The following is a 17,185-nucleotide window of genomic DNA, read 5'->3' as shown; positions in this document are numbered from 1 at the left end:
GGAGGATACGGAGACAACTCCCCTCCTCTCCTCTCCCACTTCCGGCCTGCCGGGGAAACCCTAACCCGCTGCTGCCCAAACCCTGGGGAAACTCCGTGCAGGCCAGAGCAAGCAGGGAGGACTGATCCCCTGGGAGAAACCCGAAGTCCCCTTGGCAGCACCAGCCCCCCAGCCGGTCACCGGAGAGGTGAACTCCCCATCTCCCTGCCCCCTCACCTTGCTGCTTCTCGTGTTTGGTCCAATCCATTCCATCCTTCCCCATTCCCAGCCCAAGGCTCAGGGCAGCAGTCGTTCTTTGGCAAAAGCATTTATCATTCGGGCCCTGTCCGGCAGCACCCCCCTCACCCGGGTGCCCCCACCGGCTGCCGGCCTGGGCTGGGAGTCGCCGTAGCAAAGTCTCAGGCTTCAGCCCACTCAATTGGCCTCGCCGCTGCCCCCTCCCCTCTGTCCTGGCCCACAGAGTCCATTCTGGGGAAGCGGGTGCCTCACTGTTCCTGAGCCCCCACCCCACAGGAAGGGGCACAGGGGAGCGGGAGCTCTTTGGCCCGGGGCCCCAGCCACCCCCGGCCCCACTTAACGCTTCACACGCAGCCGCCAGGAGTAGGTGGTGAGGATGCGCTCCTTCTTCTTCACGATGCAGGTGTAGGTGCCCTCATTGATGGCGTTGGCGATGACGCTCATGTGGGCATCGCTCAGGTCGAGGTAGCCTGGGTAGGAGTACTCCAGCAGCTCCCGGTCCTTGTACCAGCTGCATGGGGCAGGGCCAACAAACAAGGGGTTAAGGGGAAGCGATGTGCAGCTCCCCCACCAGCCCCACCCTCTCTGACCCCCTTCCCCACCCCCCCATATGGAGAGGAACAGCTGTAGTGGAGCCCTGCCATCACTCAGGAACACGGGACCTCACTTTATCGACCCTGTGGTACTTGTCCACTGTGCAACCTTGGGCAAGGTACTTAACTTCTCTTTGCTTCAATTACCTCATCTGTAAAATGGGGATTAAGACTGTGAGCCCCACGTGGGACAACCTGATCACCTTGGATCTACCCCAGTGTTTGGAATAGTGCCTGGCACATAGTAAGTGCTTTACAAATACCGTAGTTATTATTACACCCTGTAGAGGATGGAACAGCATTTGGGACCTTTTTTGGCAATCCCCACCACTGACCATCTTTCTAGAGGCACCCCTAAATCCCCATGCCCAAACCGTTCCCTTACTTACCTATTAACTGGCACCACTTCCATGCCATGGAATTGAGCAGCAGGAGAGGGGGTGGAGGGAGATCGGGCCCCGGAAATGAAAAGCCTGAACACAGCCATCCACGGCTGTAACACTACTGGACAGGGCCCGGCCGGCGGCCAGCACCACCCAGTGAGCCCGGGCAAATGGGGCCCTGGGCTCCCTGACCGGTGAGTGGGGGAGGGAGACGGGCGGGTAGAGAAGGGGACGGAGAGGGGCCAAGGACTCACTGCACTTTGCCTTTCCTGTGGAGGATTTTCTGGCCGCAGCGGAAGGTGACGTTCCTGCCCTCTGGCACCAGCTTGGTCTTGGTTCTGGGGGGCGGAGGGGTGGCGGCTACCGTCGGGAAGGGGAACTCTGTGCGGGGAGAAGGAGTGTGGTTGTTGAGGTTCTAGAGCCAATCCGAAACCCCCTGCCCCCGCCTAGGCCCATAGGGAGCGGCCGGGCCACGCTGCTGAACGTGGACCCCAGGGCACTGCTTCCACCCTACTGACCCAGGATGGAGGGCTACGGTGGGGGGGTGCCTGATACCGAGGGACGGGGTGGGCTGAGCTGAACAGGGGCAGCCACCCCGCCGGCCCGTGATTCCGGCCAGCCTCTCCCACGGGTGCCGGAGACGAGGGCTGAGTCAGAGGGGAAGCCCCGTCCCCCTCGGGGTCAGGGCAGGGGCAGAGGTGACTGGGATGGGAGCCCGGGCATGCAGTACCGTAGCAAAAGTCACAGCTGTTGGGGCAGAATTTCTTCATGAACTTCCTGCGCGAGTCGCATAAACCCCTCCGAGCCCATGATGGGCAGGGATGGAGCCTGTCCAGGCAGCCTGAGGGGATAGAAGGGGTCAGTCAGACCTCAGGCCCTATTTTGGCCCCAGGGAGGGACCAAACCCAGTCCAGCCCAGCCTGTTGGTCCTGGGCAGTCCAGTGTTCCAGCAACAGTGTGGGCAGGCGGAGGGGCTGTGGATGGATGGATCCAAGCAAAGGGCAGGGCGGAGTCACCCATGTTGGCCCCAAGGGCCAGTCCGGGGTTGCTGCAAGGGGGCGGGCCTGGATGAGGTGAAGTCAGGTAGCAAGGGTACGGGGGATGAGTGTTGGGGGCTTGGGTGGAGGTGGGGTGGGGTGGGGGTAGGGGAGCTGCCTGGTCCAGAGCAGAGAGTCTTCTCCCCTCACCCACCCCCCAGCTGGACTGGTGGGTCACTTCGGAAGATGGGGAATGACCCTGGGCCCCTGTAGTCCAGCTAACCCCCACTCCCGGGGGAACGGCTAAGCCCCATCTGCCCCCACTGCTGCCCCAGGTTGGTCTGGCCAAGACGGTAGGGAGTGAAGGGGGTGTAGCCCAGCCCACACCACACCCCCCCGCCCAGCTCCCACGCTTACCATAGAGCCGATGGATGCCCCACATCTCGTCCTGTGAAATGGTCTTCTTGCCCGTCAGTGTGGCGTTGATGTGCATCAGCGCGTTCCCATTCAGGGAGTGCATGAGGCCCAGCGCGTGGCCTATCTCGTGGGCAGCCACATGGACCAGGTCCGTGAGCCACACGCCTGAAGAGAGGGGACAGAGGGGACGGCGAGGCCCTCAGTGTGCCACTCCTAACCCTACCAACACGCCTCACCTTACTCCTCATCTCACCACCTGGTTTCTTTTCATCCTTGCCGCCCAGTTTCTGTTTGGGCTCGGTAGTAGTATGTTATTAAGCGCTTACTCTGTGCAGTACTACGTACTAGGAAAGAGTATACAGGAAGAAATTATGGCATAGTGGATAGAGGATGGGCCCGGGAATCAGAAGGTTAAGGGCGCTAATCCTGGCTCCACCACTTGTCTGCTGTGAAACCTTGGGCAAGTCACTTCACTCCTCTGGGCCTCAGTCAGCTCATCTGTAAAATAGAGATTGAGCCTGAGCCCCACATGGGACCAGGACTGTGTCCAACCCTATTTGCTTGAATCCACCCCTGTGCTTAGTACAGTGCTTGGCATATATATAGTAAGCGTTTAACAAATACCAGAATTATTATTATTATTAGACATGGATCCTGTCCCTCTAGGGGCTCACAACCTGTGAATATAGTGGGGTTAGTGGACCAGAGTTGAACACATAAGGAGCAATGAAACACTAAAACATTACAACAGCCATAAGGGACGAGGACAAATAAGCAACACACAAATTAAAAACAAAAGTCAGTAGGGAGCTGTGGCTAGAGGAGCAGAATTTTTCCTCAGGGTTTCCGGGACTGTTCAGCTAGGGGTTTTTCATTACCACAATGATGTTGAGTAAGCACTTACTGTGTGCTAAGCCCTGGGTTGCTATGAGATAATGATGAGAAACAGATGGCCCCTGCACTTCAGAAAGGGGTCAAAGGCTAAGAGGGAAGGAGAGCAGGGATCTCACCCCCGTTTTACTGGTGAGGCAACAGAGGCCCAAAGAAGCAAAGTGATTTGCTCAAGGTCGCCCAGCTTGCCAGTGGCGGAGCTGGGCCTAGAACTCTGGTCTCCCAGCCCGGCATTCCTTCCATTTGGCCACACTGCTTCTCCCCGTGGCCCACTGCCCCCAATCCCGGACCGGATGGCATCCCACACGCACCTGGAGCCCCGTATATCCAGGCCACTGACAACCTGAGGGCTACAAGCCCCGAATTCGGGCCTCCTTTCACAGGGCCATTCGGAGGTCCCAGACGGGCCCCTGGTCGGTTCCCAGTTACATTCGGCTGCAAGAATGCAAAGCCCAGTGTGGAGAAGATGCACGTGTCAGCCCCTCCCTCCCTCCGCGGGTTGGGGTTGCGAGGCCCGATCCAGAGCCTCACGTGGAGGAGCTGCTGCGTGACTCAGCCCGGCCCAGCGGCTCCCAGACGAGCTAACCGGCTGAACCACAAAACAGCTGCCACCCGGGCCCCCAAATGTTCCCCATCCTCCCACTCCCATCCCGCCAGCCCCATACAGAAAGCCCCCAAATCCTCCTCTCTCTCTCCCCATGTACATATCTGACATTTTATTTATTTATATTAATGTCAGCCTCCCCCTCTAAACTGTAAGTTGGTTGTGGGAAGGGAATATGGCTGCTATAATGTTATATTGTGCTCTCCCAATTGCTTAGTACAGTGCTCTGCACACGGTAAGCGCTCAGTAAATACGATTGACTGTCCGACTAAGTCCCCTCCCCATGAGGAGAGTCAGGCTCCACCCCGAACCCCCCTCCGTCCTATTTTGCTAAGGAAGCGGCTTGGCGTAGTGGATAGAGCGTGGGCCTGGGAGTCAGAGGGTCATGGGTTCTAATTCTGTCTCCACCACTTGTCTGCTGTGTGACCTTGGGAGAGTCAGTTCACTTCTCTGGGCCTCAGTTCCCTCACCTGTAAAATGGGGATTGAAACTGTGAGCCCCTTTTGGGACAGGGACTGTGTCCAAGCCGATTTGCTTGTATCCCCCCCAGTGCTCAGTACAGTGCCTGGCAAATACCATGATAATAATAATTGTTATCATTATTAATAATAAGTCCTGACTGCTGTATCCTCTACAGGCCTCCTGCCGCAGTGGCATCCCACTTCCTCTTCTCCCCGTGTGTTGGAAATCACGATAGGAAATCAAAGTCTCTCTTAGGCCTTCTCACCAGGCTGGGCCAGTCTCCCTAACCTAGCCCTTCTTCCCCGATCCTCCAACCCAGAAGCCAAGACTCTGCCCACTCCCCTCCAGCCCCGACCCCCACCACTGGAGTCCAGTCACCAGGGACTTGCTGGAGTCACCCCGACTCCCATCAGATTCCAGTCGCCCGGAAGAAGCCCTACCCACTCCCACCCCCAGAAGACCCCAGTCACCTTTCTTCCAGCTGAACCGGGTGTTGCCCACAATCCAGTATTCGCTGTCGTCAAAGTGGATCTCGCCGGTTGGGGGGAAAAAGGCGTGGGCCAGCTCGCCGGTCGTGCCGTCAAAGCAGTGGTGGAGGAGGGACACCAGGCAGTCCGTGTGGTTGATTGGGTAGAAACCTGGATACGCAGGGAGCGAGGGCTCAGCCAGTTGCACCCCACTCCGGCCCGGGAATCGACCTGTTGTCTCCCAAGACCTCTGTTCCCCCAGCCCAGCTCCTCACCCCTGCCACTGACCAGAGTGGGCCAGGACACACATAATAATAATAATAATGTTGGTATTTGTTAAGCGCTTACTATGTGCCGAGCACTGTTCTAAGCGCTGGGGTAGACATAGGGGAATCAGGTTGTCCCACGTGGGGCTCACAGTCTTAATCCCCATTTTACAGATGAGGGAACTGAGGCACAGAGAAGTTAAGTGACTCGCCCACAGTCACACAGCCGACAAGTGGCAGAGCTGGGATTCGAACTCATGAGCCCTGACTCCAAAGCCCGTGCTCTTTCCACTGAGCCACGCTGCTTCTCCACACATCTGCATGGCTACTGAGGGCCAATGGCTACACGGGGGTCTGGACAACAAATACACACATATACACAAAGTTGCACATTGCAATAATAATTTTGATATTTGTTAAGTGCTTACTACGTGCAGAGCACTGCTCTAAGCGCTGGGGTATACAGGGTAATCAGGTTGTCCCACATGAGGCTCACAGTAATCCCCATTTTACAGATGAGGTAACTGAGGCACAGATAAGTTAAGTGACTTGCCCACAGTCACACAGCTGACAAGTGGCAGAGCCGGAATTCGAACCCATGACCTCTGACTCCCAAGCCCGGGCTCTTTCCACTGAGTCATCTCTGCCCAACTCCCACCTTTAGCCTTTGGGTGTTTTTAGTTTTAGCCCTGCAACTAAGTGCACTTTTACTTATAAATCTGTACATTCAGCTATTTTTCCTGAAGCGGGCCTCCTGCTTCTTTCACTTTCTGGAAATAATTTTTGTCTGCTCCCCATTAGATTGTAAGATCCTTGAGGGCTGGAAACCTGTGATTTGCTACCTGTATTCTCCTCTAATTAGAAGGGAAGCAGCTTAGTTCAGTGGAAAGACCACGGGGCTGGGAGTCAGAGGACCTGGATTCTAATCCCACCTCTGCCACTTGTCTGTGCGTGACCTTGGGCGAGTCACTGCACTGCCTCAGTTTCCTCAGCTGTAAAATGGGAATTAAATCCTACTCCCTTTCGATTTTCTCAGTTGTAAAATGGGGATCAAATCCTACTCCCTTCCACCTAGATTGGCAGCCCCATGGTATCTGTTAAGTGCGGACTATGTGCCAGGCACTGTTTTAAGCTCCGGGTTAGATACAAGATAATCAGATCAGACATCGTGCCTGCCCCACAATGGGCCTCCCAATCTAAGAAGGAGGGAGACGGGTAGTAAATCCCCATTTTCCAGATGAGAAAACTGAGGCACGGAGAAGTGAAGCGACTTGCCGAAAGTCACATGGCAGGCAAGTGGCAGAGTCAGGATTAGCATCCAGGTCTCCTGACTCCCAGGCTCGTGTTCTTTCCTCTACGCCAAGCTGGAGGAGGATTGGGAGTGGGTGGAGAGAGGCCAGAGGGTAGGTGCTCAATAAATACCACTGACTGAAGTGATCAGAGATTTGTGCTAAGAATGGCCAAGCGCCCACACCGATTCATTCACGCATGAGCTACACACAGATACCACTCCCAGCATTCCCTGGGAAACAATCCATCGAGGGTATTTACTGAGTGCTTACTGTGAGCAGAGCATTGTACTAAGCCCTTGGAAGCCTACCATCCAATATAGTTGGTAAACGCTACTTTGCAAGCTCACTGTGGGAATACAACTGTGTTGTATTCATTCATTCATTCATTCATTCATTCTTATTTCATTCAATCGTGTTTATTGAGTGCTTACTGTTTGCAGGGCACTGTACTAAGCGCTTGGAATGTACAGTTCGGCAACAGATAGAGACAATCCCTGCCCAACATTTATTTAGCACTGTGTGCAGAGACTGTACTATGTGCTTGGGAAAGTACAAAACAACAATAGTAACATTCCCTGCCCACGACATACTCCCCAGTGCTCTGAACATAGTAATGATGATGGTATTTGTTAAGCGCTAGGTGCCAAGCACTGTTCTAAGCGCTGGGGTAGATAACAAGGCATTCAGGTTGTCCCACATGGGGCTCACGGTCTTAATCCCCATTTTACAGATGAGGTAACTGAGGCCCAGGGAAGTGGCATGACTTGCCCAAAGTCTCCCAGCTGACAAGTGGCAGAGTCGGGATTAGAACCCACGACCTCTGTCTCCCAAGCCCGGGGTCTTTCCACTAAACCCCTGAGCTCAATGAATCCGGATCGATTGATTGAAACGATCCCCGACCTCAAGGAGCTTCTGCTCTCGGCACCTGCAGTCGGCCTTCTTTCTCTGCCAACTAGAGTTGGCAGGTGGTGATGGTACAGTTGATGGTGATGATGAAGAGCCCCATCCACAGCGACGGGGGAGCCACCATCCTGAGACTTCGGGACCGAGCCCCTGTGAGGGGGGATTGGTGCTCGGTGCTTAGTGGCCACAGGGCCACTAGCCCACACACTCTGCTCCAGTCACCCTCCCCTGGAGACTGGCTGGCAACGAGTTGTGGGAGGGGAATGCTTCTGTTTATTGTTATACCGTACTCTCTCAAGCCCTGTGCTCCGCAAACAGTAACCACTCAGTAAATACAATGAATAAAAATGAGTTGGCCAGCGGGAGTGCAGCTAAGTGTTGAACACTCGCAGTATGGGACCCACTGAGAGCCAAAATGACTCCAGCAGAGGGTCCACGCTTCGCCCTACCCAGCAGATGGTTGCCTTGGCATCCACTGGGTCTCTGTTGTGTGCGTTAGCCAACTATTTTTCATGATTCCTACTGGATCCATCCCCTGGCCCAACTCCCTAGCTGGTCCTAACAGCAGAAACTCACCATCACCGGCACTGCCCCAGCAGATAGAATTGGCACTGGGAGCCTCTCTTCTGTCTTCCCTACCGGACCCTAAGCTCCTTGAAGGTGGGGATCATGTCTTTTACATATCCTGCACTTTCCCAAGTGCTTAGTTCAGGGCCCCGCACAGAGTGGATGAACAAATGCAAGAGGAACTCAATAAAATACCCTTGACCGACGGTCCTCCCGCGGTCCTGGAATGCCCTCCCTCCTCACCTCAGACAATCTAATTCTCTTCCCCTCTTCAAATCCCTACTTAAAACTCACCTCCTCCAAGAGGCCTTCCCAGACTGAGCTCCCCCCTTTATCCCTCTGCTCCCTCTACCCCCCTTCACCTCTCCGCAGCTTAAACCCTCTTCTCCCCCCATTTCCCTCTCCTCCTCCCCCTCTCCCATGCCACCCCCTCAGCACTGTACTCGTCCACTCGACTGTATATATCTTTACCACCCTATTTATTTTGTTTATTTTGTTTAATGAGATGTACATCACCCTGATTCTATTTAGTTGCCATTGTTTTTATGAGATGTTCTTCCCCTTGACTCTATTCATTGCCATTGTTCTTGTCTGCCTGTCTCCCCCGATTAGACTGTAAGCCTGTCAAACGGCAGGGACTATATCTGTTGCCGACTTGTTCATTCCAAGCGCTTAGTACAGTGCTCTGCACATAGTAAGCGCTCGATAAATACTACTGAATGAAGGAAAGATCCCTGCAAGCTGGACCACGGCTGAATGAGTGTGCATGTGTGAGTGTGTGGGTGTATGCACACAAACAGTGGCTGGGGGTCTGGTAGAAAGGAGGGGAGGGACCCTACCAATCTTGAGGTCGCTGGGCCGGCTTCGAGGCACCTCCTTGAAATTGAACGGGGAGACCTCACTCCACATGCGGAAGGCAGCCGCTAGCCCTCGCCGGGTCTCGCTCTCATTGATGAGGTTCCTGGGGTAGGACAGGATCCTGGGGGCAGAGAAGCCGGCACATCGCAGAACCCTGCCAGCCACTAGCAGGGCTAGCCCTCTTCTAGCCTAGTTAATAATAATAATAATGATGATGATATTTGTTAAGCGCCTACTATGTGCCAAACACAGTTCTAAATACTGGGATAATCAGGTTGTCTCACATGGGGCTCATAGTCTTAATCCCCATTTTACAGATGAGATAGCTGAGGTATAGAGAAGTTAGGTGACTTGCCCAAAAACGCACAGCTGATAAGTGGCAGAGTCGGAATTAGAAGCCACGACCTCTGACTCCCAAACCCAGGCGCTTGCCACCAAGCCACGCTGCTTCTCGAGACCTCGTTCCAGGCCCGGCCAGCACTAGCCCAAGGCCCAGCAAGCTCAGCCTCAGCCAGCCCTAGCCCAAGGCCCAGCCAGGCCATTCCCAACCATCTCTAGCCCAGTCAGCCCAGGACCAGCCAGCCAGCCCTAGTCCTGGCCCAGTCCCAGCCAGGCCTGACCCGTCCCACTCATTCAGCTGCAGGGGCCAGGGCCAAGACCCACTCACCAACCCCATTTACTGTATTGATTGAGCGCTTACTGTGTGCAAAGAAAGCACTTACTAAGCGCTTAATTTCCAGCTTTTTAGCACCCCCCCATCTCTGATCCTTTAGATACCCCTACTCCTTCCCTCATCTGTGGAGTCCCGGGTCTTGTTGAGTCCCCATCCCACCGCCCTCCAGACCCCCACCCCTTCACCGCTCGCACTTGTAGGTCAGGTTGAAGTGGTCCCAACGAAGCCTGCCTGGGGTAATGGTGTAGCGTCGTCTCCGGGTCCGACGGGGCAGGGGGGCCGGGACGGTGGGGGGCCGAGGGCCAGGGGCGCCAGCGGCTCTGGTATCTTCCTTAAAGAGACAGAAGAGGGGGTCGGGGGAGAGGGGCAAGGTCCAGGCTGGCTCCATCTGGGGCAAAGAAGAGCTCAGAGTAGACCTCGGGCAGTAGGACAGGGCTGTCTTAGCCAAAGCCAGCCAGGAGGCAGAGCCCGGCCGAAGGCGGAGGGCCAGCAGGTGGGCCGGGCAGACCGTCCCGCGCCGGTCCAGCGGGCTTGGGTGGAGAAGAGGGAGTCAGAGAGGGTGCAGGCACCGCTCCGCCCTCAACAGGGCCTCCCCCGCTTCTTCCTCCCCCTCCTCTCGTCCCCCAGCCCAACCCTCCCCCAGCCTGGCTGGAAGGCAGGATGACTTCAGAGCCGAGCCAGGCCTCAAGGCGGCCAGAAGCCCCCTCTCCACCACCGACTCCCCAGGGAGGAGGCTGGAATGAGGGGTGAGAGGAGAGGACGGAGGGGGGGTGGAGGGCAGGGGGCAAAACCCTGGACAAAGCCCCCTGCCCTGGGGGTGACCCGGCTCCACGGCCTCCCGGCCTTGGGCCTCTCCTGCCTCTGCGGGGAGGCCGGCAGCGTCGCTCCCTGGCGGCAAAGGGAAGGGCAGCGGGGGCCCGTGGGAGGGACGGGATGGGATGGGATGGGTTGGGATGGGTTGGGATGGGTTGGGATGGGACGGGATGGGATGGGATGGGATGGGGCGTGTCCGAGGAGGGCGTGGTCGGGCGGGTCCAGGATGGGGCGTGGCGGGCTGGCTCACCTGAGTCTTCTGCAGGGAGGGGCCGGCCGGGTCTCCGAGGCTCTCCAGGAGCTCTACCAACGGGAGGGGGACGAGGAGGAGGAGGAGGAAGAGGAGGCAGAGTGCTCCCAGGAGGGGTCTGCAGCAGGAACCCAGCTCCCGGCCGCCCTCGGGGGGCTCCGCCCCAGGGGTCCCCCCCATGACCGCCTCTGGCCTGGGGCGGGGGGGGGGAAATCAGTGGGCCGGCCGCATGGGGATGGGGGAGGATGGAGGAGGATGGAAGAGGCTGGGCGGTGGGCGTCGAGCCGGCTGTCAGCGGGGCAGGAGCCGGGCTCGAAGGCTCCCCTCTCCGCCGCCGGTTTTACCTCTGGGCCGCCGGGCCAAGCGAGGGGTTGGGAACCGGGGGGTTCACGTGACTTGGCCCGGGGCCGCGGCCCCAGCAGCCGCTAAAGGGAAAGCAGCTGGGCGGGATGGCCGCCCCCTCCGCAGGACCAGCTGCGGCTCCGGGCCTCACTCTCTTCTGGCCTGCCGGGCCTCAGTTTCCCCCTCTGAAAAAGGGTGGGGTGGGGGGAGGTCCCCGCCCCCCTCCCGCCCCCCCCCCCCCCGCTGTCTGCCTCCGGGACCTTAGCCCCTTGCGTGGGACAGGGACTGTGTCTCATCCGATTATCTTGGCACAAGTGAAGCCTGAATAAATCCTCAAAGTAGGGCATTTTCCTTCGCGCCAAAAAGGGGGAGGCGGGGAAAGGGAATAAACCAGGTAGGGATCGGAGGGTCCCGGGGTGTACTGGAAAAGGAAGGGGCAGCGGGGGCCCGTGAAAAGGATAATAATAATAATAATTATGGCATTTGTTAAGCGCTTACTATGTGCAGAGCACTGTTCTAAGCTCTGGGGTAGGAACAGGGTAATCAGATTGTCCCACGTGGGCTCACTTTTTTTTTGTAATACCCATTTTTACAGATGAGGTAACTGAGGCCCAGAGAAGTGAAGTGACTTGCCCAAGGTCACACAGCAGACAAGTGGCAGAGCCGGGATTAGAACCCACGACCTCTGACTCCCAAGCCCGGGCTCTTCCCACTAAGCCACGCTGCTTCTCTGCCGGATGGGATGGGGAATGCAGCCAGCTGGGGCGAGGTCCCTGGCCACCTTCCCGCCCCCGGCTCAGTGTCCGGTCCAGGGTCCAGGCCCCCGGACCCCAAATAAATCAGTGTCCGGCCCAATCCGCCGCCCAAGCCGGGCGGGGGTCGGCTCCGCGGAGTCCAACAGTCCGGGGACCTCTCCAAATCTAGCTACAGCCCCCTCCCCCCGGGCTCTTAGGAGCCCCCAGCCCCTCCTCGGAATTCACGGGCCGAAGCCCCCTGCCCCGGGCTCACCTGGGGGCTGGGGGCAGCAGCAGATCTGCCCTGCAGGGTCGAGCTATCCACACCCAGTCGGGGGCAGCCGGACAGCTCACCCACTGACCCTCCAAGCCCCGATTCATTCATTCAATGGTATTTATTGAGCGCTATGTGCAGAGCACTGTACTAAGCGCTTGGAATGGACAATTCGGCAACAGATAGAGACAATCCCTGCTCAGTAACGGGTTCCCAGGCTGATGATCCGCACCCTCTGGGCCGGCCCAGGACAACTGTCCTGCATGGCCGGTGAGCCTGACTCCGGCCGGGGATGGCCAAACGCCATCTCTGCTGGGGACTGGGGACTGAGGGCTGCAGGGAGGTGCCAGGGGCTTGTGCTGACAGGAGGTGCCAAGGGCTGGAGGCTGCTGGCTGGGGCAGACTGAAGGTGCCCGGGCCTAGACTGTAAGCTCATTGTGGGCAAGGAATGTGTCTGTTATATTGTATTCTCCCAAGCGCTCAACAAGGTCTCTGCACAGAGGAAGCGCTCAATAAATAGGGTGGACTGGAGCTGGTGGCTGCGGGCTGGGGTGGATTGGAGGGGGTAGGGGACCGGGGTTGGGGCTGTCTGGAGGTACCGGGGGCTGGAGCTGGGCACTGCGGGTAGGGGCTGACAAGAGGTGCCAGGGGCCGGACTGGGGTCTGGGGCTGACCGGAGGTGCCAGGGCCTGGAGCTGGGCCCTGCGGGTTGTGGCTTTCTGGAGGTGCCAGGGGCTGGGGCTCACCGGAGGTGCCATGGGCTGGAGCCGGACACTGCGGGTTGGGGCTGACAAGAGGTGCCAGGGACCGGACTGGGGACTGGGGCTGACTGGAGGTGCCAGGGTCTGGAGCTGGTCTCTGCGGGCCGGGTCTGAGTGGAGGTGGCAGGGGCTTGCGGTTGGAGCTGCCTGGAGGTGCCAGGAGCCGCCAGTGATTCTTGGAAAGCGAAGCTCAACTGTCCCGCCTCGCCGGCCAGGCCGGGCCGGGCCAGGGCTTGGCCGGGAGCGGCATCTTGGAGCTTTTCCTTAGCTGCTTTTGGAGGCCAGTCCTTTGCTGAACCCGCGGCAGTGGGGCCGGGCCCGAGGCCAACTGTAAGCGCCGCAGCCAGGGCCGCGCCTCGGCTCCGGGGCCCGACCCCCGTCCCCCCACCCGCCCGGGGGACGGAGGGGAAGAGGGGGCAGCTGACGGCGGAGAGGTCGATGGGAAGGGAAGGAAAGGGGAGAGCAAGAGTGAGGAGGGGGCGGAGGGGCAGGAGGGGGGGCCCCGGGGGTGGGCCCATTTGGGCGCCTGATTCCCTCTCCCCCACCGCGCCCACCCCCCCCCTCGGCTTCCCCCTCCTCTCCTCTTCCCTCCTCCTTCTGTCTGGCGCGTCCCCGTCCCCCCAGCTCTCTGACCCCCCCTTGCCTGGCGTGCTGGAATGGGGGTGGGGGGAGAGGGAGTCCCGGGGCAGTGTCTCTGGTCTCAGCTGGACTGGACTCTTTAGTGTGGCCTCCCTTTCCCGGCCTCTCCCGGCTCTGTCCATGGCCTCCCCCCCCCCCCCCCCGCGGCTCCCCATGGAGAAGGCCGAAAGTAAGACTGGCCTTCCCGGTGGGGGTCCGGGCCGCCTCTGCAGTCCCGGGGTCCCCCCACCTCCCCACTCTCTGCCGAAAGCCGGTCTGGGCGGGAGGGATGGAGGGAGAGAGGGAGGGAGGCTGCGGGCCGGTTGGGCTTCCAGCTGGCCCAGCTTGCACATTCCTTGGCCAGCGCGGTCTGGAGGCCGCCGCAGCTCCAGATACAACAGCTCCTCCAGCTGCTCCCTGCCGCACCGAGGGCCCCCGCCAGAAGACCAGCCTTCCAGACGACCAGCCTCCTAGCCTCCCGGCCAGCCAGTTGACCGGCCTCCTAGCCTCCCAGAAGACCGGCCTTCTAGCCTCCTAGCCGGCCAGACTCCTAGCCCTCCAGCCGGCCAGCCAACCGGCCTCTCTCCTTACGTCCTCTGCTGGAGGGTCCGTGAGGACTGAGGGGACCACCCCCACCAGTTGCTGGGTCTTCTTCCCCATCCCTCCCTCATGGGCACTCAACTGGCTTCCCCCTCAGCCCACTCCCCCAACAGGAAAGGGGGCTATAGAGAATGCTGCCTCTGGCCTAGGGCCACACCTACCCCTTTCCCCATCCCTTCCTAACCCCTTCCCAGCTGGGGTTTGCAGTCTGATTGGGAGGAGAGCAGATAGCTTAGCCCCATTTTACTGGGGAATTAACTCGGGCCCAGGGAGGATGTGACCTGCTCAAGATCACACAGCAGGCCAGCAAGGCAGGAACCCCTGAGGGACCCCCCCCTATGGTTCTAACAAATACCACGATATATTATTATTATTATGGATTCGAGGGGGAGAAAGGGATAAACGGGCCGGAAAGCAGAGGGAAAGTGCTGCCAGCTGCAATGGAGTGGACTCCACTTTCCTCCCCCAGAATATGGGGGCCCACTTGGGAGTGGCTGCCGTGGGCTGGAAAGACCACTTCTGTATGTTCGGGTGGATGCCCGGGGTTTCCCCGGGCCCGTGCTGTGCGGTGGTGGAGCAGGGCATCAGGCAGCTGGAGGAGCCCTCAGCCAGGCAGGCCTCAGGAGGAGGCCACTGTCAGCCCGGCAGAGGTGTCCAGAGTGGGCTGCAGGGTCAAGCCAGGTCCCCTCCTTGGCCTTACGCCCTGAGGCCTCTCCCACACAGCAACTGGCTGGCAGCTCCCCTCTCCCTGGTGGCAGGGCTCTTTCCAGGCTGGCGGAGTCCGGTGCCGCCTGGTGCCACCCGGTGCCGGGCCCCGAGATGCTCCCTGGGGAAAGCCGGTTCCTAACTGTGGCCTGGGTGGGGGCCTGGGGGCACAGCCAGCAGAGTGGGAAGGAGAGGAGGAGGAGATTCTTGGGAGGGCCGAGGCCTACAGCCGATGCAGATGCAACTTCCAAGCAGGCGAGTGGAGGCTGTCCGGCAGTACCTGGGAGCTGGCCATTCTGACCAGCTGGAGCTCCAGACCGCAGTACAGGCTGCTTCGGGCAAGACAGCGGACATGGGGAGGAGGAGAGGCGCGCGTCTCCCCCAGCTGCCCCGGATCTCTGGCAACGCTGGGGGCTCTGGGCCAGAGGAATTGGGGGAGGAGAAACTCCCAGAGACCCTAGGCCCAACGTCACTCCCGAGGTCTGTCCTCCAAATCTGCCAATCCCTCCTCCACCCCAGCTGCCCCTTCTGAGAATCTGCTCCTTTCTCCCATCCCCTGCCCTGTCCTTGTCTGTCCTGGGAGACAGGGATGCCACCCCCTGCTGTTGGGGGTGGGACCCAGTCTCCTCGGACTTCCAGGAGACTGTTGGCAGGTGGACAAGTCCTACGACAGGGCTGGGTGGGTATGGGATGGTGGTGATTTTCCACTTTTCCAGGTCCCCAGTCACTCCCTCCCAGCACCCCAGGGAACCTAAGAAGCTGGGGGACCACCTTAAGATTCTAATGATGTGCCCCATCTCTACACTGTAAACTTGTTGTGGGTAGGGATCATATCTACCAATTCTGTTAGAGTATACTCTCCCAAGCTGTTAGTATAGGGCTCTGCATGCAGTAGGTGCTCAATAGATACCACTGACCGAAATACGATCGATTGGTTGTCAACCAAGAGACGCAGTGTGATCCAATGGAAAGAGCTCCAGGATGTGGGTCGGAAAATTCAGGTTCAAGCCCTTCCTCAATCAGCTCTCTTCCCGTTACTTAACCTGGCTCCTCTTGCCCATACAGTCCAACCCACACACTTGGCTCCTCTAACACCAGCCTACTGGCTGGGCCTCGATCTCTCCTCCTCCGCTGTTAACCCCTCGCTCCCTCCCTCCCGTTAGATCAGTATTCTCCCCAGCTTCCAAGTCCTACTGAAATGGTACCTTCTCCAAGAAGCCTTCCTTTATAAGCTTTCACCCCTACCTCCCTATTCCTCACTCTGTCCTATCTATTGGATTGTATTCTCCCAAGCTCTTAGTACAGTAATCCACACAAAGTGCTCAACAAACACCAATGATCGAGACAATCTGGGTTCTAGTGCCAGTTCTAATAATGGCAACAATCATGGTATTTGTTAAGTGCTTAATATTCACCAAGCACTGTGCTAAATGCTGAGGGTAGATACACATTACAACCAGATCAGACACAGGCCCTGTCCCTGTTCCATATGGGGCTCACGGTCTAAGAGGGAGAAGAGCCGTTTAATTCCCAAATTACAGATGAGGAAACTGAGGCTCAGAGCAGTCAAATGTCTTGCCCAAAACCACAGAGCAGGCAAGGGGCAGAGGTGGGATTAGAACCTAGGTTCCCTGACTCCTGGGCCTATATTCTTTCTTCTAGGCCCTCACGCCAAAGGCCCCTGCCCTGTTCTGGGAATGCTTGTGTAGGAAGCAGATTGGTCTTGTTGCCCCTGCTGCCTTCTGCTGCCAGCTTTGCCAGACAAGGAGCCTGAACTTTCAGAAAACTCTTGTGGAGAAGGAAAACGGAGGAATGGGGAATGGGAGGGAGAGGAAGGGGAAAGAAGCCCCTGGCATCTTGCTCTCCTATCCAACCTACCCAGCAATGGTATTTACTGAGGGCTTACTGTGTGCAGAGCACTGTAGTAAGTAAGCACTTGGGAGAGTTCAATACAAGAGTTGGTAGACATTTTCCTTGCCCACAAGGAGTTTACAGCCTAGAATTTACTGCTGAGACCTACCAATTTTAGCAGACAAGTTTCACAGATCCGCCCCTTCTTAACCCACTGGGCCATTACCCTCTTCAAGAGCTCAACGTCTCACAATTGGGCAAATGCATCAGCCCCTCCCCACCGTAGTCCACCAGCCACACTGCTGCCTGGATCAACTTCCCGAAGCATCGCTCGGCCCATGCCTCCCCTCTTTTCAGCTCTCTCCAATGGTTGCCTACCTCCCTCTCCACATCAAGACTTGGCTTCAGGTTCCTCTCCAGCCAATCCCCAACCTCTCCACTTTTCTCCTCAGCCCCCTCCACCCCAACTCCCACTCTTCACTCCTTCCACATCCTCCTCTTTCACTGCACCCAGCTCTCCCCTTGCCTGTCTTCAAACTCATGCTCTCAGACCAAGTGCCTGAAACTCAATTCCCCCTAAAATCTGCCACCCTTCAAGACTTCCTTAAAAAATCTTTCCTCCTCCAGGAAGCCCACCCTATCAACCC

At 58.1% G+C, this 17,185-nt stretch overlaps 1 protein-coding gene across 1 annotated transcript; it reads right to left on the bottom strand.

Moving 5' to 3' along the window:
- Nucleotides 1-291: 291 nt before the first annotated feature.
- MMP23B (matrix metallopeptidase 23B) lies at nt 292-11,022 on the bottom strand. Its single transcript, XM_029065697.2, has 8 exons — nt 10,654-11,022; nt 9,785-9,921; nt 8,899-9,038; nt 5,035-5,202; nt 2,608-2,772; nt 1,944-2,054; nt 1,468-1,594; nt 292-748 (listed from the first exon to the last, which is right to left on the bottom strand). The coding sequence occupies exons 1-8, from the start codon at nt 10,831-10,833 to the stop codon at nt 574-576; spliced, it is 1,203 nt and encodes a 400-aa protein (XP_028921530.1). The 5' UTR covers nt 10,834-11,022; the 3' UTR covers nt 292-573.
- Nucleotides 11,023-17,185: the final 6,163 nt, after the last annotated feature.

The sequence above is a fragment of the Ornithorhynchus anatinus genome, chromosome 5 (assembly GCF_004115215.2).
Source record: "Ornithorhynchus anatinus isolate Pmale09 chromosome 5, mOrnAna1.pri.v4, whole genome shotgun sequence".
Classification (NCBI taxonomy): Eukaryota; Metazoa; Chordata; class Mammalia; order Monotremata; family Ornithorhynchidae; genus Ornithorhynchus; species Ornithorhynchus anatinus.
This window is presented reverse-complemented; position numbering and strand designations above follow the sequence as displayed.

Excerpts from the sequence above, each read along its gene's own strand:
- MMP23B (XM_029065697.2), bottom strand. The coding sequence starts at position 10,833 with ATGGGGGGGACCCCTGGGGCGGAGCCCCCCGAGGGCGGCCGGGAGCTG. Across the intron at positions 9,039-9,784 it reads CACTTCAACCTGACCTACAA|GATCCTGTCCTACCCCAGGA; the intron begins GTGCGAGCGGTG and ends CTCTGCCCCCAG. Across the intron at positions 749-1,467 it reads CACAGGAAAGGCAAAGTGCA|CTGGTACAAGGACCGGGAGC; the intron begins GTGAGTCCTTGG and ends TGCCCCATGCAG.